A 23,187-nucleotide genomic window follows, 5' to 3' on the forward strand; every position below is an offset into this window, starting at 1 on the left:
GTAATTCTCCCCAGCCCAATATTCTTTTCGTTCATATTGCACTATAAATATCCTTGTAGAAATGGCAATTACAACTTGAGTAACTTACCTGAATTCATCTTATTTGTCATTTCTTATTATGTATGTGATAAGGCTTTTTTATTTTTTGCTTAAATTTTGCATGATTATGAAAGATTTAAAATATCTAGAAACCTCCCCTCACCTAGAGGTGTATTTTACAGCTTCTAAAATAAAAAACAGAGCTATTTAAGTATTCAACATGTACTTTTATTTTAAATACCAGCACAATAAACACAATGATTTAATAGAGCATTTTCATTTCAGTAATACTAATAACATTCCATGACAAGTTAGCTAATAATTTACATACATTGTTTTTATCTAGAACTACTTTAAATACTATCTAAAGGTAACTGCAAAACACAACTCTTAAATAAATACCAGTTGCAAACATAATGTGCTTAGTTACTGTTTTCCTTGTTAGTCAGATAAATTGAAATTAAAGCTCCTCAAAATCATGTCCACTTGTGTTCATTGTTTCAGGATGCATTACTCGTCCCATGAATAAGATTGTACCTGCAATGGATTAGAAATGAACAAAAGAAGGAATGAGTAAAAGATGGTCTTGTTTATGATTAATAGTGTATTAAAAGTTAAAATAGGTTGAGACAATGAGATAGGACAAGGGTATAACATTGTCTTGTATGACTTTGACCAGGTTTAATCCCTAGCACCACATTTGATTCTCTAAGCACCATCAAGAGTCACTGCTGCGTACAAAAATAGAAAAAAGCCCTAAAGTAAACTATATTCTCATCAACAAACAAATAAAGATAATTTTGATGGGTGGGAAGAGTTCATAGGTTTAGAACTCATAGAAATTGTGTCCCCAGGGGCCGGAGAGATAGCTTGGAGGTAAGGCGTTTGCCTTTCATGCAGAAGAATGGTGGTTTGAATCCCGGCATCCCATATGGTCCCCTGTGCCTGCCAGGGGCAATTTCTGAGCATAGAGCCAGGAGTAACCCCTGAGCACTGCTGGGTGTGACCCAAAAACCAAAAACCAAAAAAAAAAAAAAAAAAAAAAGAGAGAGAGAGAGAGAAAGAAATTGAGTCCCTAGAACTTCATACCATCCTCCCAACCTCTGTTGTGTGACTCTAGTAGGCCCAGAGATAAATGAGACCCAGGAGAAAGGAACTCTCTGGCCTATTTGCATGGGAGCCCTCCCACTCCTGCCAAATAATCATTTGTATATTATGAATTATTTGACAAATGTGAAAATTTTGTTCTCATTTTTTGTTTGTGGGATTGTACCTGGACATGCTCAGGGCTCACTACTTGTTCTGCACTTAGAAATCAGGCCTGGGGGAAATAATGTTAGCTTGAGGGACTATCTGGGTCGCAGAGGTTAAAACTTTTAGGCAGCATCAAGACAAGCCCTTGACCTGTTGAACTGTATTGCTAACACCACTCACTTTTAAAATCTTATATATTTTTAGCCTATGAAATGAAAGTGTGATATCATACATAATGAACTTACCTGTTTTCCTTATCCTGATAAGAAACAAAAATGGGTGGTCAACAATAACTTGAGGATAAAGCACAGCCATCCGACTGATTGCAATCATTCCTAAATGCAGAGAGAAAGTAATTACATAGCTGTGGAAGTGCAAGAACTAATGAGTAATTTATCCACACCATCAGTAAAAGGGGCAATTATTTACAGAAAACAAGATTTTTAAAGACTTAAAGGAAAAAATAGTAAATATGTTAACATTTCTGTGTGTCCTTTGAACAAATGTGCCATTATACTTCATAGTTCCCTTTATTTTTTGAAATAATTTCCTTTCTTAACAGTCTTTTGGTAGACTAAAAAACTATGGCAATTTATTCTGCCTACAAAATTCTTAGTTTCAGATAATTATTTATCTTTATTAAAATAATCTTCAAGTGAATAATCAAAAATAAATATATATTTTATTATAAACATTATAAATAAATATTCTAAAACCCAAAACAAAAGTTTAATAATATTTCTCTGTAAATCTTAAATTGTTCTTTTTTTTTTTTTGTCTGAAATCGGTATTTAAAAACAGTAAGTTTTTAGGTTTCTCATAATTTTCAGGATGCCAGTGATTAAAGAAAAAACAGAACAGTGCGAGGAGATGGTGTTCGCTGCAGCTGGGAAACATTTTATACTGGCTTTCAGAAAAAGGTCAAGATTAAATTATGTAAGATATTAAGCTTTCTTGTGATCCCAGAGACTCTTCTACTTCCTGCCAGAGATTTCACTTGATATCCCATAAAGTTAGATATAACACACACAGATATAACAGGTCACCATTTAAACATATTTTGAGACTAATTTTCTAAACTGTGATAGCTTTGACAAAGAGATTGAAAAAAAAAATCCAAACAAATAATTGTAGAAAAACAAAAGCAACAGAAAAATCTTTCTTTCTTCACCAGGGAACTCAGACTTCACAAAATTGTCAAGGCCAGTTAACATGCTGTTTGGACACCTAGTTTTGAAAAAAAAAAATTATTTAGAAGTATGATTTTATTGAGATTATTTCATTATAATAGTGTATAACATGCAAGGTTATGCACTCTTGCTTGTATGCTTTGTATAAGAACATATGGAAATATATAAATAATAATAAAAATAAAAATGGCCTTAGTTAATTAAGAACTAACTGCCTTAATTAATTCTGAGGTAATTTACCAATAATTGAATAGGAAGAAAAATAGGCAAAGAGAAAAATGTTACAAATATTTAAATAGCAGCACAGCAGGAAAATCTATTCTATGGAGCTGCTAATACTCTCCTGCCTCTCATTAGAGAGAAAACAGAAAATTTCTCTGCATCAGGGCACGGAGTGAGTGAATTCTAACTGGTTCGGCATGAGCCTTATTTCTTACAACAGAGCCAGAGCAGTGGTTTTTGATTTGCTTCTGAAAATAACCAGCTTCAATCCATATTGCCTCAAAAATATAAGTTTTTGAGAAAAGGTGAAAAGATTTTAGAAAAGAACTGAGCACCTGAGGTGGCAGCAGCTTCTGAACCTTCTTCATTAACTTCTAGGAAAGACTTGTGAATTGCTTTGGAAAGGAAAATATCTTTGCTATCTGCAAAACAGAGATAAGAGAAGCATTTATTTAGTATCAGAGATAGAGGGGCACTTTGCTCTTAAAATATTCCAATCTGAAGACTATAGTGACATATACTGAGATAAAACAAGAGATAATGGTGTGAAATTACATATCAGATTTGCGAGAACTGTTGAAGATCTTTTTTAATTTGTGCTCCTTTTATCTCATCTTGTTAATTTTCCCACTGTTTATTTCATTTAGTGCCAGGAAAACCCGAAGCTTGACTCTATTTTAATAATGACAATGTTAGCTCATACTTCAAGATAAAATCATGTTACATGTTTACAATCTACCTTTAAACTCCAAAAGCACAAAATGAAAACAGGTAGGAATCCAGACATAACCTGAGTAAGAAATATTAATAAACTATTTTCTGACTGCAGAGATAATATAATTATCCTTGGCAAAAATATAAAATTTATATCTAATTATAAAAATGTAAATATATTCTTAGTTACTTTATATGCCAAGTAACTTAGTTACTAAGTATTAAAAATCATGCTTTATCTGAATATTAGAGGAAATTATATTTTCACTATTAGAAGAACTCTATTTTGAACTCTTTCCATTTATGGGTATTTTTAAGTTGATGGCTACTATGAGCTGGATTATAGTCTCTCAAAATTCATATATTGATTTCCTAACCCCAAGAATTCCAAATGTGACTATACATGGAGATAATAGTAAAAAGAGGTTGTCAGAGTGGGTCTTAATTTAACATGGTTGATATCCTTATAATAAGACATATGGGCACAGGCACAAAGATTCTTTTGGATTAAAATAACATTAAATATTGGAGTTTTAATAAGCATATTATCCTCAAGGTATGATTTGCCTCCATTAAATAGATGAGGTTTTGATTAGAAAAAGAAGAAAAGGGCAAAGAAGAAAAGAATTCTTCTGAATAAGATATAATTTTAACCTTTTACTACCTTTGTTTCCAAACTGAATTTCTCACCTGGTCTCTTGTCAGCCAGTGGTCTCTGCAGATTTTGAATTCCAAAGTCTCCATAATTCACTGAGCCTGTACCTTAAAATTAATTGCTCTCTCTCTTTCTCTCTCTATTTGCAGATACACATATACAGACACATATATCCTATGACTATGTCCTTCTCTGGTAAAAACATTACAATATGAAACATCAAAAAGAACAAGATCTAGTGCTGACACCAATGAGGGGAGAAAGGGACCCTCATTTACTGCTTGCGGAACATCTAGTTGTCTATTCATTTTGGGAAACAATATGAAAATTCCTCAGAACACTTGAAATTGAACTTCTATTTAACCCATCCATCATACCACTCCTGAGAATATACCTTACTAGACCCAAAACACAATGTAGAAAGGAATCTGCACAGCAATATTCTCTGCAGTACTATTTACAAGAGCCAGTATATGGAAACAACACAAATGCCCAAGAATAGAAGAATCTACACATGGAACATGATGCAATCACTAGGAAAACTGAAGTAATGAAATTTGCTTTTTCATAAATAAGGATCATTTTGTCAAGAACAGTTGAAAATGATCACTCGGGATAAGAACTGAGTACTGAAAGGATGTAAGTAAACTGCATGATATCCCTTTAGTGAAAGTATTGCAAAAAGACTAAAAGGAAAAAAGTAGGGGGTCGGGGGAAAGTGCCTTCCAGAAAGGCCGATGGATAAGGAGACACCTTGGAAGGGAAACTGGGGATGATGGTATCAAGAAGTATATACACTTGTGAAGGAATGGGTTTTGGAACATTGTATGACTGAAACCCAACCATCAGCAACTGTAATTGTATATCCCATGGTGATTCAAAAATTAACATACCCTACATTTTTAAAAATTACAATACAACACTGAAGGCAGTGAAAAGACAGTTGTCTGTAAGTCTAGGAGGTAAGTCTCATAAACAAAACAAAACAAAAATAATCCCTGAAAAACATTATAGTTTTACTTTTACTTACACTTTTGAAAAATCTTATACTTTTAACTTCCAAACTGTGAGAAAATGTCTGTTTTTCAATCCTTCATCTTTTATTTATTCTGGAAGTTCTAAGTAAATTATATATGTCCTTCAGTTTAGGGTTCACAGTTTCCACATAATTGAAAAAAAGAACAAATAAATACCCCCAATACTTCAAAGATACAGCAAATCAAATCAATTTCCCAAGTTTGTACCCTCCTTTTCTACAACTGTAGGATGTCTAAGTCAAATTTAAGATAAATAACTTTGTTGTCAATGCCAAACACTATTCATTAAAGTACAATTGATTTTCTGTTAGAAAGCTTAGTAAGACATTATAAATAACAAATCCTACCCCAGAGCATGAGTTTTTATTTCAGGTGTTTGGAAAACACATAGAAAATGATGTTATCAACATTTTTAAGATATCTGTTGCAAAGCACCTTCTTATTTTATATAAAAACAAGAAAACTAATAGTACTATTCTGAATAAACTTTCAACTAAGATATTACCTCCTCAGTTTATATTGAAACATGCAGTGTATTATGAAATAATTTGTCTCAAATATTATGACAGTTTCTTTTAGATGCCTTTCTTTTTTTTGGTTTTTGGGCCACACCCGACGGTGCTCAGGTGTTACTCCTGGCTGTCTGCTCAGAAATAGCTCCTGGCAGGCACGGGGGACCATATGGGACACCGGGATTCGAACCAACCACCTTTGGTCCTAGATCGGCTGCTTGCAAGGCAAACACCACTGTGCTATCTCTCCAGGCCCCTTAGATGCCTTTCTTAATAGAGAATTAAAAGTCATAACTTTTATATTATGGTTTTTGGGCCATACCCAGCGGCACTCAGGTGTTACTCCTAGCTCTTTACTCAGATACGCGCGCGCACACACACACACACACACACACACACACACACACACACACACACACACACACACACACACACACAGGCACTCCCTCCCAAAATAAATAAGACTCTGGTTCCTAAGGGGAAGCAAGTATCCACATTGCCATCTCTGCCCTCAATCTTTCATAGAGAAATCACAAAGACCAAATGACATTTCTGTCAGTTCAACTGACAACGAGGAAACTATCCATGGTAGCCCATAAACTTGGAAAGGAGATTTATCTCTACTACTCAGCTCTGGCCTCTACCTGAAGCATCTCACTTCCTAGACTTCTAGCACCCTATACGCTCTCATTTACCTACACAAAATAGTGGAAGAAAACAGAGAAGCGGGTGGTAAAAAAGTAGCAAAGTACTATGACCATAATCTACTAAAAATAAGGTGACTCTAGAGTAACCCAAAGTAGGTGTTCTAGGAAATTTGATGAAGAACAATAGAGATGGAAAAATTAAAAACCCCAAAGCCTAAAAAAATCAAGTAGAATAACAAAGGGTATAGGACCTAAATAAACATTGTCATCTTATATATGGCTTGCATGTGGCCAACCTGGGTTCAATTCCCTGGCATCCCTTATAGTCTCCCTGCACCTCACCAGGAGGAATTTCTGAGCTCAAAGCCAGGAGTAACACCTGAGCAGTGCTGGATGTGGCCCAAAAACCAACCAACCAAACAAAAAATATGATTTAGGACCTGGGTTCTCTCCTTCTCAATAATATTTGCATTGTTAGACATGTTGTAGACACTCCATTATTTAACAAATAAGAACATGAGACAATTAGAAACTAGAGAAAAATTAATTGCTTTCTAAATAAAAAATATAAATCAAAGGCAGAGCTATAACAGCAACAACCACTTCAACACACACTAGTCCCAAGAAATCGTTCCTTCCTGCCAAAGAACTCATCCCACTTTCATGAAGGCAGTGAGGAGCCAGACTTGGAAGATGAGAGGGAACAGGGTCAGCAAATTCTAGGTTCTCTAGAGAAAGATCTGGGCAACAATTCAAGCTCTTCCTGATGAAAGCAAGGAAAAATATTAAGGCATTAATTTGGGTCATAAGCAAATATGTATTCAGTACTTGCTCTTTTCACATGAGACCTTTATACAAGGTATCAAACACAAAGTATCAGTGATTAGTACAGTGTTAACAAGGTGGCCAGTGGCTAGTGGTTGCCACTCCTTTCTGTGGCACTGTCCCTAAATACAGCCTTTTAAATAGATCTCTGTGTTACAAAAGGTATACTTAAAATAACAAAATGAATATGGTTTCATAACAAAACCCAAAATACCAAACACAATCTTGGTGCTTTTGTTACTAAAATATATTTAGCTTTAGTCCCATCTGGGGAACTTTTGAAAAGTTTAGCTCTTTCAAGATAGGAAGAGTATTTTACTTATCTGGAAAAATTTTGTTATTGAGGCAGTAACTATCTACTTACTCACCATCATTCATTCAACATCAAACTAAGTATTCTTATGTATTGGGACATAACATTATTATCATATCTTAACAGATTATTATGAACTAATTCTTCATAATAAGGAAAGTATAGACATTAAATAACAAAATGTATAAAAGCTAATAAGTAAATGACCTTAACTTCAAGGTATGGTGAATGTAACTAAGAAAATAAAATAAAACAATAAATTTCTGATGACTGCTGGCATTTCTCCACAGCATGAATTCGCTTACCCCTGTCCTTTATGATCCTTACATTGTGTGGAGTTCAAGTGATCAGGAAACAATGTCACTATCTCACAGTCCCTGTTCTGGAGATTTCTGAGCCTAGAAATGTGAATTTGAACACATCTCCGAGGAAAGGGTAAAAGTGAAAACAGAGGTGAATGCTTAGGGTTATGAGAGTCCAGATGAAGGACTAGGATTAGAAACAGAAATGGAGAGATATTATAGCAAGCATCTCAATGGATTGGTTCTTGTAGATTAAATGTGTGAAGAACCGGTCAAAGGAGTTTGGATATAGTGAGTAAAGCCATTGCCTTGCAAGTGATTGGCCTAAGTTTAATTTCCAATACCCAATATAGTCCCCCAGTACCACCAGGAGTGATCCCTAGAAAAGAACCCTAGGAGAGCTAAAGAAATAATACAGTAGGTTGCCTTGCATGTGGCTGACTCAGGTTTAATCCCCAGCATTCAATATGGTTCCCTGAATCCGCCAAGATTGATCCCAAATGCAGAACCAGGAGCAAACACTGAAAATAGCTGGATATGTTAAGGAAGGAAGGAAGGAAGGAAGGAAGGAAGGAAGGAAGGAAGGAAGGAAGGAAGGAAGGAAGGAAGGAAGGAAGGAAGGAAGGAAGGAAGGAGGGAGGGAGGGAGGGAGGGAGGGAGGGAGGGAGGGAGGGAGGGAGGGAGGAAGAAGGACAGAAGGAAGGACAGAAGGGATGGAGGGAAGGTGAGTGGGAGAGAGGGAGGAATGAAGAAAGGGAGGAAAGAAGGGGGAGGAAGGAATGGGAGGGAGAGAGGAAGGAAGGGAGGGAGGGAGGAAGAAAGTGAGTGAATGAGGAAGGAAGGGAAGAAGGTAGAAAGGAAGAGAGAAGAAATGGTGAGGGAGAGGAAGGAAGGGAGTGAGGGAGGAAGGGAGGAAAGGAAGGGAGGGAGGGAGAATAAAGGGAGGAAGGGAGGGAGGAAGGAAGGGAGGAAGAAAGGGGAGGGAGAGAGGAAAGATGGAATGAAGAGAGGGTGGGAAGGAAGGAAAGGAGGAAGGGAAGAAGGGAAAGAAGAGAAAAGGAGATAGAAAAAGAAAGAAGAAAGAAAGAGAAATAAGTGAAAGAATGAAAGAAAAGAAAAGAAAGATAAAAAATAAAGAGGGAAAACAGAAGAGAAAAAAGAAAAAAGAAAGAAAAGGAGCACAGCCAGAAGTAAGCACTGAGCACCACTCCCCACAACCCCACCCTACCCCTACAAAAATTATGTAAAATGCTTGCCCTAGAGGAAGGTGGTGATGGCAGGGTGGGAGGAAACTGGGGACATTGTTGTTAGCAAATGTGTCCTGGTGAAGGGTGGTATACATTCTACGACTGAAACACAACCACGAACAATTTTGTAATCACGGTGCTTAAATAATTATATTAAAATAAAATAAACAAAGAATCCCAACAGAACAAGGCTCTCAAAGCACAAGGTGAGAATTAGCTATGAGGAGGTGGGTGTCACTGGGGATATATCTGATTTCAAATGTTGAACCATGATTGTTGAGGAGTCTAGGATTTATCCAGAATTAAAGGAATAGAGCTGTCTAGATTTTGGAAGCCACCTGTATTTGCAAAGGGTGAATGAAGAAACAGCAAGGGATAAGAAGATGGCATGTTTTGGCTGAGAAAGGAATAGGAATAATGAAATCACAGAAATGAAAGAAAAATACCCCACTCTGGTTTCCAGGAGCAAAGAGAAGGAGTACAAGTAAGGGCAGGATGTGAGATCAGTACTGCATAAATCTAAGCACTTATGTCTGACCTGAATATGGCATTTGCGGTTCCTTCTTAATTCCTTTATTTTATTGGCTTCTTTATTAAAGCTTGTGCTTTATGCTGAAGGATTTAGTACTCTCTTTCTACTTCCCCTTACACCTTCCAAGAGGATTATATATTAATCCAAATGCTGACAGCCATTCCTTTCCATTACCAAAATAACCTTACTCTATAACAGGATCCTTGCTGCAAGTAGATGAACATTTTAAATTGAGCCTGAAAAGAAAATGATTCTCATTACTCTCTAAATGTTTACTATATGAGTCTTTACTGTTTTATGTTAATGGGATTTAACATCAAAAGCAATGGAAATCAAATTTTGATGACAAAATAAACACAATAAATATAGAGTATTTCATCTAAATTCATGTGTTGAGTACTAAACAGAAAACAGTGCTTGATGCTTCCTAACTACACATAAGAATCAGCTTGGAGGGAGTTTAAGGGCTTGCAAGGAATATATGATGCATACATAATTATAAAGAGACCGTAAATGATACTTTGTCATAAAAAGGTACAGAATCTTGTAGAATTCAAGAGAAATTGTTACTTCTAGTTGACTAAATTATGGTTGAGTTGGGTATATCTGAGCTAAAGCTTAAATCAAGATCAAGGGTATTTTTTTTTAAATTTGAGACATGACAGGTGCTTTTTTTTCTAATAATTTTAATTTTGACCAAAGTGGATTACAAATCATTCACAGTAGTATTTTAGGTACATAGTGACATTGAATCAGGGGCATTCCCTCCACCAATGCTTTCCTCCCTCCACAGCTGTTCCCAGCATGCATCCCATATTGCCCCTCCTTTGCTCCCCGGGCTGCTAGTATAAGTGGTCCCTTCTGTGTCTAGCTTGTTGTAGATTGGATATCGATTCTGTTGTAGTTGGCTTTAGATTTGGTGTTTAACTCTGATCATTTTTCATTTCTACTCAGTGTTCATACAACTGTTTGGTCTTGGTGCTGTCCATTATATCCCCCTCAATTTGTTAGGCAGAACAAGATAATTCAAGTTATGTGGTTCTGTTTGAAGGTAAGGGGAAAAAAAGAAAGAAAAAGAAAAAGTGGGGTCAAAAATTCAAACAAGCAAAAAATGGGAGTTCTTCTAGAGACTATAAAAATCAGTTTAAGAAAAAAAAGGGGAAAAGGAAGGAAAACATAAAAATAATACCAAAAAATCACCCCCCCCAAACAAACAAACAAACAAAAAACCTGAAAAACACCACAGCAATAAAGACAGCAACCAAACACTAATTACAGTCCTGAAATAAAGATGAATCAAAGCACAGGAAAAAAAAGACAAAGAAAAGAAAAAAAAAAAAAACAAGCAACAACAATTACAAAAAAATAATTAAAAAATTTAATTTGTGTTATTATTTTTTTTTTGCATAGGCACAGTAAAAATTAGGGAGTTAGAACAGGAATTCCACTGGTTTAAGATATACACGGTTTCTGAGCCTTTGAAGTATACTGTCATGGATATAACTACAGGCTCCCTACATGCTCTTTTACTCTCTTGTAGGTCCTTTTGTGGTGTCTGGAAGTTTTTCACTCCATCATGGATGATAAGATCAGGCCTCTGTAGCTAGTGATCTTAGTATTTGCACAGATCAAGGGTATTTTGAGCGAGAGAGATTTCATATAGATAGGAAGTAGAGGGAAGTGAGGCACAGAGTAATTACCACGTTGGTTGGACAAAACTGTATAAAGAACAAGCCAGAGTTAATATCTGACAAGGACCAAGGTCTTAATGCCCTGCTGCACAGTAGACAGGCATTGCACAGACATTAAGATATTGTGACAGAAACTAGATGCCATGAGAGCCAGTTTTAAGATGGCTAATCTTGGTCATGGTAGATGAAACATATCAGATTTAGGAGGCAACTGAAATAGTCTGGGGTGGTAGTAATGAGAGTCTGAAATGAAGGTGAATGCCATGAAATGGAGGGCTGGAGAGAGCACAGTGGTAGGGCATTTGCCTTGCAAGCAGCCTTGGAAGCAGGAGTCATAGTGGTTCAAATCCCAGCATCCCATATGGCCCCCCTGTGGCTGCTAGGAGTGATTTTTGAGCACAGAGCCAGGCATAACCCTTGAGCGCCACCAGTTGTGACTCAAAAATCCATAAAAAAGAAGATGAGGACAAGGAGGAGGAGGAGGAAGAGGAAAGAAAAGAGAAGAAAATGAATGAGTCCATTTAAGAGGGTTAGTTAAAGATGAAATCTTGCCTTTTCCAGAAATAAGAGAAAGTGAAACAGTGTTTATGTATGTTTGTTTACATGATTTTATGTTTTATTTCTCTACTATCTTTGAAGAAAGGTAAAAAAGTTCATTACTTAATTTAATATCATAGTCTTATAGCAATATCATAGTAATATTGAACGGTTCAATGGATGCTTTCACATTCTAATAATAATGCTATTTTAATGTTTTTCCTAGTTATTATGTCAGAATTTTAATTGAAGAAGTAACATATACATCTGTGTCATTCTGAGCAATGGAATATGAAATTAAAACACTAGTACCTAAAAATGTCTGTTTCACATTTTATAGGAAACTTGACCTATTATTTTCTAAGCATTTTTTTAAAAGGCTCTATGTATCTAAATGTTTATATTCACATATATTTTTCCAGAATTTTGATCCACAAAGTTCCTATTCTGCCAGTACATTTCCTAATCTCCTTCCATTTACACAATGTTTTCTCTAGTACAGGATTATCTACTCATCCCAAATGATATTTGGGTCTATATAACTTTGTTGTGAGCATTGTTCTGTGATTTGTAAATTTCAAGGCTGTAGATACACTTATATCTTCTCCCCAGTAAATGCCAGTCCCACACCTAAACTTTACAACCAAATCTGTTTCCAGTTATCATCAAAAGATCCAGGAATGAGTAGAAAGAAATGAGGGAAAGAAAAAAAATGCTTTCAGAGGTGAGGAACAGAATCCAAGGTAAAGACCCAGAGCTGCAGAACCCACGTCCTAGAGATAGCAGAGGTTGTGGTGGCTGAATCTGCAATCTGCGGCTTTAGGACCTGAAAGCCATGTGGATGGTGCCCAGGTCAGGGACAGAATTCAAAACAAAGAGCCGGTGGAGTGAGTCCGCTTCACTCTGTAGCCAGGCATTCCTCTTAGTCAAAGAACGTTAACATGGTCATAGAAAACCCCACATTACAAAGCGACAATGGGCAACATTTTGCATAGGCCTCCAGCATGTTTAGAGAACAATGATGGTAGCTCCAATAAACTGAAAAGTCCCAACCATCTATTTAGCCTCTTAGATAAGAATCCACCATATTTCTCACATATTTCTTACAAAACTCAAAGAAAGCATGGAACAAACTGAACGAGCCACAAATAAGAATCAAGAGGATATGAGTAGAAATAAGAAATCTTCAAACTGAAATATACCCTAGGACCACAAAAACACAAAAAACACTCCTATTCACTCCTATGTTCACTGCAGCGCTGTTTACAATAGCCAGAATCTGGAAAAAACTGAGATGCCTGACAACAGATGATTGGCTCAAGAAACTGTGGTACATCTATACTATGGAATACTGTATAGCTGTCAGGAAAAGATCAAGTCATAAAATTTTCTTATACATGGATGGACATGAAAACTATTATGTGAGTGAAGTATGTCAGAGTGAGAGATAAGATACAAAATACGGTCACTAATCTGTGGGATTTAAGAAAAACAAAAGAGCGGGCGGAGAGATAGCACAGTGGTAGGGCATGTAGCTGATCCAGGAAAGAAGGTGGTTTGAGTCCCAGCATCTCATATGATCCCCTGAGCCTGCCAGGAGCGATTTCTGAGCACAGAATCAGGAGTGGCCCCTCAGCGACGCCAGGTGTGATCCAACCCTCCCCCCCAAAGAAAGAAAAATAAAAGACATTACAGCAATAATAACTAGAGGCAATAAACATGAGGACCAAAAGGATGAGCCCATAATACAAAGCTTACCACAAAGAGTGATTATCACAGTTAGAGAAATAACTACACTTATAACAACCATGACATTAATATTGAGTTAGAGAAATACAATGACTATCTTGAAGATAAGTAAGGAATGTGGGAAGAGGGCATTGGGGAGATAGGTGGAGGGAAAGTTGCACTGATAAAGTGGATGGGTATGCATTTATGGCTGAAATCCAATTATAAACATATTTGTAACCAGGGTGATCAAATAAAAAATTATTAAATTTAAAAATATCTTTCAGGAAATACTCTAATAAAGCATTTTATTATATTTTAGATCCAGGGCAACATAGGCAAAAACAGAATAGGAAATGTTCAGACCTTAGTCTATATTTTGGAGGAGTGCTGGATAGAGGTCAAAGTAACCAAAGTGAAGGAACCTAATCCAATTGGTTAGACACTTAAGGACATTAACTTTTATTTCTCAAGTACAGAGGTATTCTTTCATGTGGATCTCTGCCAATCCTAGATCCTTAACAATACCACTAGAAAATTCAGAGCTATAGGAACTTGTATATCTGGCATTAAAAAAAACTCCTCAGAATAAATTCACTAATTTTCTATGTACAAAAACATTTATGTAGTTGGTATATATAAAAATTCTTTTAGAATTTGAGAGTAATAGAGATTTCCAGGTTGTAGAACAAAGCATTAGTGTTATCTCATTGTTAAAATTTGACTATTTATTGTTCAGAAAACAATTGAACTGACCCTAAATCTCAGAAGACAAGGCCCTGTTGATCATAAATTCAGTATAAATTCCACAAAAGTAAAGAACCCACTCAGTCCATATTGTTTCTCTTTCTTGTGTGTGGAGACACAATTTGGTGGTGTGGAAACACCAATATCTATTTATTCAAGCCACCAATCCTCACACTGCTAGTTCAGAAGTTATTATTCAGCTTGATACCTGCCATTTTAGAAGAGGAAAATTACTCTTTTGTACCACATGAGGTGTAAAGAAAGCCTCTATCACCTTAGTGATTTTTAAATGAAAATTGCATTTAATAAAGTGCTCATAAAAGAAGCCTTACACATTGAATTTCTTTTATCTTTATGTATATACATATATTATTTCTTTTATCTTATTTATAGCTTAGTAAATATATATCATCAGAAAATCATTATATAAATTATGTAGTTTAAAATATCACAGGCATCCAATTAGTAATAATAAATTTCTTAGGGTCATGTCTTAAAAATATTTCCAGAAGGATTTTAAATATTTTAAGTAATACAATGTTGCTATTGTGCTATGATTTTATCTTAAAAATCATATCTTAATTCAGTAATTGAATTATGTTATTTTTTCTTGGGGTATTTATCAAAGCATTTTAACTAATCCATATACTATATATATTTTGAAATCTTTTTTTCCTGAAGAATTTTTAACTCAGTATATTAACTCTTTGAAAAGTGTCTGGTTCTCAGAGCATGTGCATCTGCATGTATATTTTCTTACTTCTTTCTTTCCTATATCATTTATTGTAACTGGATATACTAAGATACTTAATCAACAGATTTATTAATTACCTTCTCTCCAAGGCACTGTGTCAGATGGAATGAAAAAAATAAAAGATTTATAAAAAGGGTCTTGTAGAGAATATATTACAAAAGGTGAGACATGGGCCCAAAGAATATTTTTGAAAGTTTGTTTACAGAATTTAAATATATCTCTTATTTACTTCCCTATCAAACGATAATTACTTCAGAATGATGCAATAAATAAATGATTAAACACATCATCTAAACACTTTTTTTTTATTTTGGGCCACACCCAGTGACACTCAGGGGTTACTCCTGGCTATGGGCTCAGAAATTGCTCCTGGCTTGGGGGACCACATGGGACGCTGGGGGATCAAACTGTGGTCCGTCCTGGTCAGCTAGGCAAATGCCCTACTGCTGCACCATCGCTCTGTCTCCCATTCTAAACACTTTTATAAAAACAATTTAGTTTGAGGGTTAGGAGGATTAGGGCAAGGATTTAATCTAGGGGCTTTATATACTTGCTAGAAGCACATTTTTTATTGTTTTCATTTAATTTTCTTAGGCCCAGTGATTTTTTTTTTTGTTTTTTTTTGTTTTTGTTTTTGGGCCACACCCGATGATGCTCAGGGGTTACTCCTGGCTATGCACTCAGAAGTCGCTCCTGGCTTGGGGACCATATGGGACACTGGGGAATCGAACCGCGGTTCATCCAAGGCTAGCGCAGGCAAGGCAGGCACCTTACCTTTAGCGCCACCGCCCGGCCCCAGGCCCTGTGATTTTAAATGTTGTTAATAAAAGTTTCAGGCATACAACATTGCATTTCTGAACTCAATACCAATGTCAACATCCATGTACTATATCTCACTGGTGATGCACCATAATCTCAATATCCATGTACCATATACTTCCCACCACCCCCCACATCTCCTTAGAGAACTCAATTATTTGGTTTAATTATTGTAGTTTGATGACTGCTTGCAATGAGAAACAGTAAGATTTTAATGGTATTAATGAGTTCAGGTAAATTATTCAAAAAAGAATCTATTAGATCTCATGCTTTACATATATGAATTCCAGGTTTAACCCTCAGCACTCCATTGTTCTCTAGAAATACTGGGTCACCCAATAGCACTGGAAATAATTCTTAACTATCACTGAGCACCCCTCCCCCAAACAAAAAAGAAAGAAGAAAATAAAGAAAGAAAATATTATTTATTTCTTACCAGACAGGGCTGTTAAATTTGCATTTTTTATAAAAACTTCAGTTATTCCAAGAGTCTTCAAAACATCTTTTAAATCAATTTCTTGTTCCACAGTGAACCTGAATAACACATGTAGAAACATGTCTTTAAGTACAGCATTTTATTACTTGGGACAAAAATAAAATGTTATGTATATGATGATTTAAAAAATTTACATTAGAAATAAAAAATTTTTAAAATGACCTTGACAGTAAGTATTTGTGCTTATACAAGAAAGGGGCATCACAGACAATAAAAATTAGATTTATAAGTAAAAAAGATTTTGATATGGACACTAAATTGTAACATTTAGTGCATGAATATTTTGCTATCAAGTCACATCATCGAGGGCTGGAAATATAGTACAAAAGACAGGGTATACTATAGTATCACATAGACTTTGTATAGCTCAGCACAGAAAAAATGGATAAGTCTGTACAGCTGAGTATGGCCACTCCCCAAAAATCAAACAAACAAACAAATAAACAAAAAAAGACAGTAGATAAGTTTAAAATCAAGCTCATGGTTTAGATCTACTCTATTGTGGGTGCCTGATCTCCTGGTACACTGAAGCTATTCCTGCCAAACCCTAACTTAGCTTACCACAGCCAAGGCCAGTGGCACCCTAGGGCCACCTCCAGTCATGCTTCGTGGCCTTTTGGGCTATATCTGGCAGTGTTCAGAGGACCATTCTGTACCAAGGCTAGAATTTAGGACTTTGGACTTACTAGGTTTGCACTACCAGCACAAATATTTAATATTATTTATGAGTTTTATAAATTATGAGACATTAAGTTTAATCACTGATGTATCTAAAAATACATAAAAATACAAATTGTGGGGCTGGAGCGATAGCACAGTGGTAAGGCTTTTGCCTTGCATTCGATTAACCTGAGACGAACCCGAGTTCAATCCCTGACATCCCATATGGTCCCCCGAGCCTGCCAGGAGCGATTGATTTCTGAGCTCAAAGCCAGGAATAATCCCTGAGCGCCTCTGGGTGTGGCCCCCAAACAAACAAATAAACAAACAAAAAGAGCCAAGAGTAAGCACTACTCGAGTAGCCCCACATGTGGCCCAAACACCCAAAATGTCAAAAAAATCCAGTATGCCATTTAAATAAAGACCTAATATAATTACGTATTTCCAATTTGCTAAAGTATGGAGATTGAATAGATATATGTATGACTAAAACATATTTGATAGATGTATAGATTTATAAAATGTATAGTCCATTTGAAAACTAATTTAAATCAAAGTTTTAAAACTAATTAAAACTTTGTAGAAAAAAATAACAAAGGACTCATGCTAAAGAAAGAAAAATGGAATGATTTGTATAATGGTATTCTTTTACAAATGAAAGCTGAAGTTCTTAGTAAGAAAATAATTTTAAAATAACATGGCGTTTCTTTGGGTGGGGGGCTTTAGGCTATACCCAACTGTGCCCAGGATTTACTTCTGTCTCTTGTCAGGTATCACACTGGGTGAGGATTAAGGGATCATATGTGATACCAAGGATCAATCCCAGCTTGGATGCATGGAAGGTAAGTGCCTTACCACTGTCCTATCTCTTTGGCCCAATATGGTGTTTCTAATGAAAAACCAGTAACTCCTTTTATGTCCTTGAATTTCTAGCTTTATGATCATGAATGAACAATTTGAGACAACAAAAATCAGAATATAAAGATACTATGGCCTGGCACTTATCAATTTCAAGTTTTAATATACTTGCTATTAGAAAAGTCCTATATCTAAGTGCTATCAATACAATGGAGAAGCAAGAGTGTACAATGAGTCAAGTTTCAGACATTCAATTTTGAACCCTAGATAGTTCAATGGACTGGAGTATATGCTTTGTATATGTATGTATGTAGAAACACTAAGCATTGATCTTGGAGCTAGCAATAACCTTAGTATAGCCAGCTCTGATTCCAAACAAAAAAAATAGGCAACAAACAAAAAATATCATGTAAAGATTATAAATCAATTTGCCACAGATATAAATTAGGATTTAATATATAACTTGACCAATAAAATACTTGATAATTCTATTATTTTTCATATCAGTCATTACCTTAACATACATTATATTTTATTTATGAATTTTACATATTAAGCTAGTTGACATAATAATTTAAAGAAGATTTGACAGTCTAATTTTAAAATTTATATTTGTATATAAAACTTGTATTTTAATATATTAATTATATCACATAGGTGTAACCATCTTACCCTCTTTTGAACAAATTTTTATATTAGGGATAACAATAATATCAATTCAGCATCTGATCACAGTAGTATTTATTGTTTGGGGGAAAATAACAAAAATGTAAAAACAATAGTCCCTTTGTCCAAACTCCCCAATACCTTATGTCTGAAGAGAGACATTTTAACATTGTTGACTAAGTTCTAATGTAATAGAAATCTAGGTACCTCAGAATCAGATCAAGACAGTTGTCAAATTATAGAAATGCAATGCTACATATTTAGAGTAATGTCTTTATATGGATAAAACTATAATAATAATAATTTGAGATAAACATTTGAATAAGATTAGAATATAGTTACTAGAAAATTTTTACCTTTGATAAACTGAGTCACCCAAACATGACCTTCAGAAACTTTTAATAGCATCTAATGCTGTAAGATGGAGAAGGGAGATAGTTTCTCAGTGATTATTATTTATGTGTGAGTATTCAAAACAGTAAATCTCTTAAAAAACGAAACAAATTTATCTCATCTAGACAACTAGAGTTGTCAACTTAGCCAAGTAGAGTTCATAGAATTATTGAATATGTGTTAATTAGCTGTGCTTGATTTAGTAACAGGTACCAATATAAACAAGCAAGTAAAACTATTTCACAATTGAATTATATCTCTAAAGAAATAAGAATATAATTTCCTTAGCTAATCATATTCAGTTTCTTAGTGGGCAGGAACTGGAGGCAACATTTTCTAGTGAACACGGTTAAACTGAATTCAATATACTTATTATATATTGAGAATTCTCTTATAATAAACCTAAATAACTACACATCCTCACAAAACTAAAGCATTTAGAGATTTCACTTTTAATTTGTAGAACTGAATAATGAAGCATTAAATGTACTAAATTTCTTATGTTACAAAATAAATTATATAGTAAAAATGTAGAAAACAGTTTTATTACACTTATTTTAGATTACTATTCACATTTAAGTATTAGTGTTCAAATACTTTTAATTAATATTTATTTTATATTTCACTATATAGCAATCAAAATATCTCATGGAAAGTTTTCAAAGTAAATACAGAAAATGAATATTTTAATTTTCACTTTATCTTTTAATTTTATTTAAACTAATAAATGTATGGATATATCTCATACATGATTTTATACTATAAATATGTAAGATTAGAATATGTATAGAAGTATATATACCTGATTGAAAATAGAAAAAGATTGCTTTTACTATATAAGCAAACATCCACTATAATTTCAGAAAAATAAGTATTTACGTAAAATGTAATTTTTAAATGACAATTTCTATAATTAAAACAAAGAGAGTTAATAGATATGCTTCAATAATGTGCTATAACCTTTCAATGTTCATATTAAATACTGCGACATGAACAACTTTTTTAAAATTAATTAATTAAATTTTTTTGGCCACACCCAGTGATGGTCAGGGGTTACTCCTGGCTATGTGTTCAGAAATCACTCCTGGCCCGAGGGACTATATGGGATGCTAGGGGATCGAACCGTGGTCCTTCCTAGGCTAGCGCCAGCAAGGCAGATGCCTTACCGCTCCATGCCACCTCTCCAGCCCCATGAACAACTTTTTTTCCCCCAGGAAAAACTTTTAAGTTATGAAATGACCAATAGAATTCTATCTCTACATATAAACAGAAGCATACACATATGTCTATATGTGTAACTTGTCTAGACTATATTTTACAGATTATGTTTATAAACATACTGTATATTTACTGGTCTGATATTCTTAATGTGTTTTAAGATGAACATCTTCTGCTGGTGTTGTTTTGCAAACAGTTGATATATCAAAGGTAAGAGAAATGACTAAATGTAAGAAAAATGACTGCATCCTAGAAGTACATTTAGAAAGAAAGCAATATCTATGAAATGTCATTGCTGGGTGGTGACAGTCAAAAATAACAAGGAAGTGCCTTGTGATTAAAAGTTAGGGTCACCTACTCCAACAGGCAGTCCATGAAAAGTTTTCTAGAAGAACTAAGGCAAGAAGAATTGTATCCTAATGATGAAGTTAAAAATATCTGGCCAAGAAATGTAAGGAAGGCAATTTAGACCATTACAAAAACATGCAGAGAGAATTTGAAGCATGAAAAGAGTCTGACATCTTTGGCCTAACTAGAAGACTATGAATGTTTGGAAATAATTGATGTGGTGAGTGACCAGAGGCAGGGTTGAAGAAGTGGTCGGTGGTCTGTAGTGGTCAGTACATCAAAATTCCAATCTGAAAATTTTTTCTTTTCTTTCAGAGAGAGAATTTTAAGCTTCTTCCTGCTTCCTTTGTTGTGAGTGAATCTTAAGAACTAGCACAGATATTTGCCTGCATAGTGTCCCGACTATGTCAGAGACTATCTGTGCGGGGGTGGGGGTGTCTCACCCGGCAGTGCTCATGGTATACTCCTGTCTCTGCACTCAGAAATAGCTCCTGGCAGGCACAGAGGACCCTATGGGATTCTGGGATTCGAACCATCATCCATCCTGGATTGGCTAAGTACAAGGCAAAAGCCCTACCACTGTGCTATCTCTCTGGCCCCCATGGGATTTTCTTTATGACTATAACTTTTTTTAAACCTTAATGAAATACTTAAGTGTTGATATGTATAATATTCAAATAAAATATATTAAAATTATAAAATAAAGCTCATTATGATGAGATACATATCTAAACTTAGGTCTTTGTAAAGTCAGACTGAATGAATGAGTTAATGATCATGTGTCTCTAACCACAGCTGAATCAGTAAGAAAGAATATAAAAGAGAAGAGGGGGAAAATAGAAAACAGATAGAGCTGAACTACAAGAGGAAGAAGGACAGGATATAATAGTACAAAACTTAAAGTCAGAATCACTAAAAAGAATTTTTCTTCACTGATATCACACTGGTCGAGTTCTGAGTCACTATGCTATTAATAAACTCTTACCTGGGCAGGTACACTTCCACTTTTTGTTTCTTTACAGAATTTGCCCATTCTTCAATCAGTTGTGTTTTAAGAAGTGGTTCCAGAGTGGCCAGTGGAACTTCCTGTCTAGACAAAACCAGCATCATACTTATCTCCTCTCCCTCATATGGTATTTCAAGGACTTGATAGATACCACCAGCTTCATTGGAGCCATCACTAAACTCCCCTAAGAATAAAGGTGATAAAAGTCTCATCTCAAAGCTTTGATTTATTTTGTTTTATCTCAAAACTTAAACAATAGATTTTAATTTATCATACATTTATTCCAAAAGTGTGTGCATAATATAATAAATCTGGGCATTTTAGAATTAGGATGTTAATTTAAAATAATTTGAAATACAAGTTAATCCTCACGAAGAATTTATTCTATTGTAAAATTATTTTGCATTGTAGTAATACGCTCTCTGGACTTGATTCTTTTGTTAAGCTTTGAATAGATACTATAACAAATGGGTACATATTTAAAAACTATCATTAGAAATAGTAAAATGCTATGGTTAGGTAAATAAAGTCCTGAATTAACGTGGATATAAAACATACCAATTTCACATGATTTCTAAGCAGCTAAAAACATGGCACACAATTTTGACCATAGTTAAAGTTTAAAATTAAGAGAAATAGAATGCCTGTCTCAAATACAGGCAGGGGGTGGGGGAGGAAGGTGATAGGGGCATTGGTGGTAGGTAGCTTACACTGGTGAAAAGGGGTGTACTTAATTTTATAACCGAAATGTGATTACAAACATATTTGCAATCCTGGTGCTTAAGTAAATATATTATAAAAAATGAAATTTCACAGCCAAAATAAAATGTAATTATTTCATAATCATTGTGTATTATGAAATTGTATATGATTTTTTTTGTTTATTTGTTTGCTTTTTGTGCTTTATTTGGACCACACCTAGTGATGCTCCGGAGTTACTCCTGGATATGAGCTCAGAAATCGCTCCTAGCTTTGGGGACAATATGGGATGCTGGGGGATCGAACTGTGGTTTGTCCTAGGTTAATCACGTGCAAGGCAAATGCCTTACCACTTGTGCCACCACTCTGGCCCTGTGTGTGATGTTTTGATGTGAAAATATATTGTGTTCATCATAATTAACACCTTAAAAGTAGGTCATCTATTTTGAGTAAAGTATATAATTGGCCTTGTGCACTATGAGTTTTGCTAAATTGAAAAGGCTTTCATAAAATAGTGAAAACACCTTTAAAACTAAAAAATTTTCCCTAATTAACATTTTTATTTAATGGGTTTAAGAGATAGCACAGGGGGTATGCCACCTGCCTTGTACACAACCCACCTGAGTTTTATCCTTGGAACCTCAAAACTCTGCCATGAGAGGTCTCTCAGTACAGAGCCAAGGAAAAGCCTGAGCATAGTCAGCTATGGGACAAAACATTTTTTTTCAAATTCAGAAGTAAATATTTTGCAATGAATATAATCCTCTAATTGTACTATATTCTTCAGATAATACACTAAGCATTTTGGATGTTCATATATTGGGAATGTTTCTTTATTACTTTAATTGATAATCTGACCTACTGTGATTATAATCTTTTGATTTTACAATGTATTTTTACACAGAAAAGTTATTAGTTCTAACATACATTTAACTAAGAATTATATTTCTGCTCAGAACCTAGATCAATATAAATATAGGAATTATTATTATCTTCATTCATAAAAAGTTCAATGAAACATCTTTAAAATAATGCCAATAATATTGACTTATATCATAAAACATAAGCTAAACTATAA

General features: G+C 34.8%; 1 protein-coding gene across 1 annotated transcript in view; it reads right to left on the reverse strand.

Annotated features, from left to right (window-relative positions):
- Positions 1-245: 245 nt before the first annotated feature.
- The window catches only part of SERPINI1 (serpin family I member 1), a 92,797-nt gene continuing 69,855 nt past the window's right edge, over positions 246-23,187 (reverse strand). Inside the window, exons 5-9 of the mRNA XM_049774463.1 lie at positions 21,390-21,594; positions 16,202-16,299; positions 3,041-3,127; positions 1,539-1,628; positions 246-576 (exon numbers count right to left, since the gene is read on the reverse strand). Coding sequence (XP_049630420.1) covers positions 500-576; positions 1,539-1,628; positions 3,041-3,127; positions 16,202-16,299; positions 21,390-21,594 — 557 coding nt within the window. The 3' untranslated portion in view covers positions 246-499. The remainder of the gene's footprint in view (positions 577-1,538; positions 1,629-3,040; positions 3,128-16,201; positions 16,300-21,389; positions 21,595-23,187) is intronic.

This window comes from Suncus etruscus, chromosome 6 (genome assembly GCF_024139225.1).
Source record: "Suncus etruscus isolate mSunEtr1 chromosome 6, mSunEtr1.pri.cur, whole genome shotgun sequence".
Taxonomy (NCBI): domain Eukaryota; kingdom Metazoa; phylum Chordata; class Mammalia; order Eulipotyphla; family Soricidae; genus Suncus; species Suncus etruscus.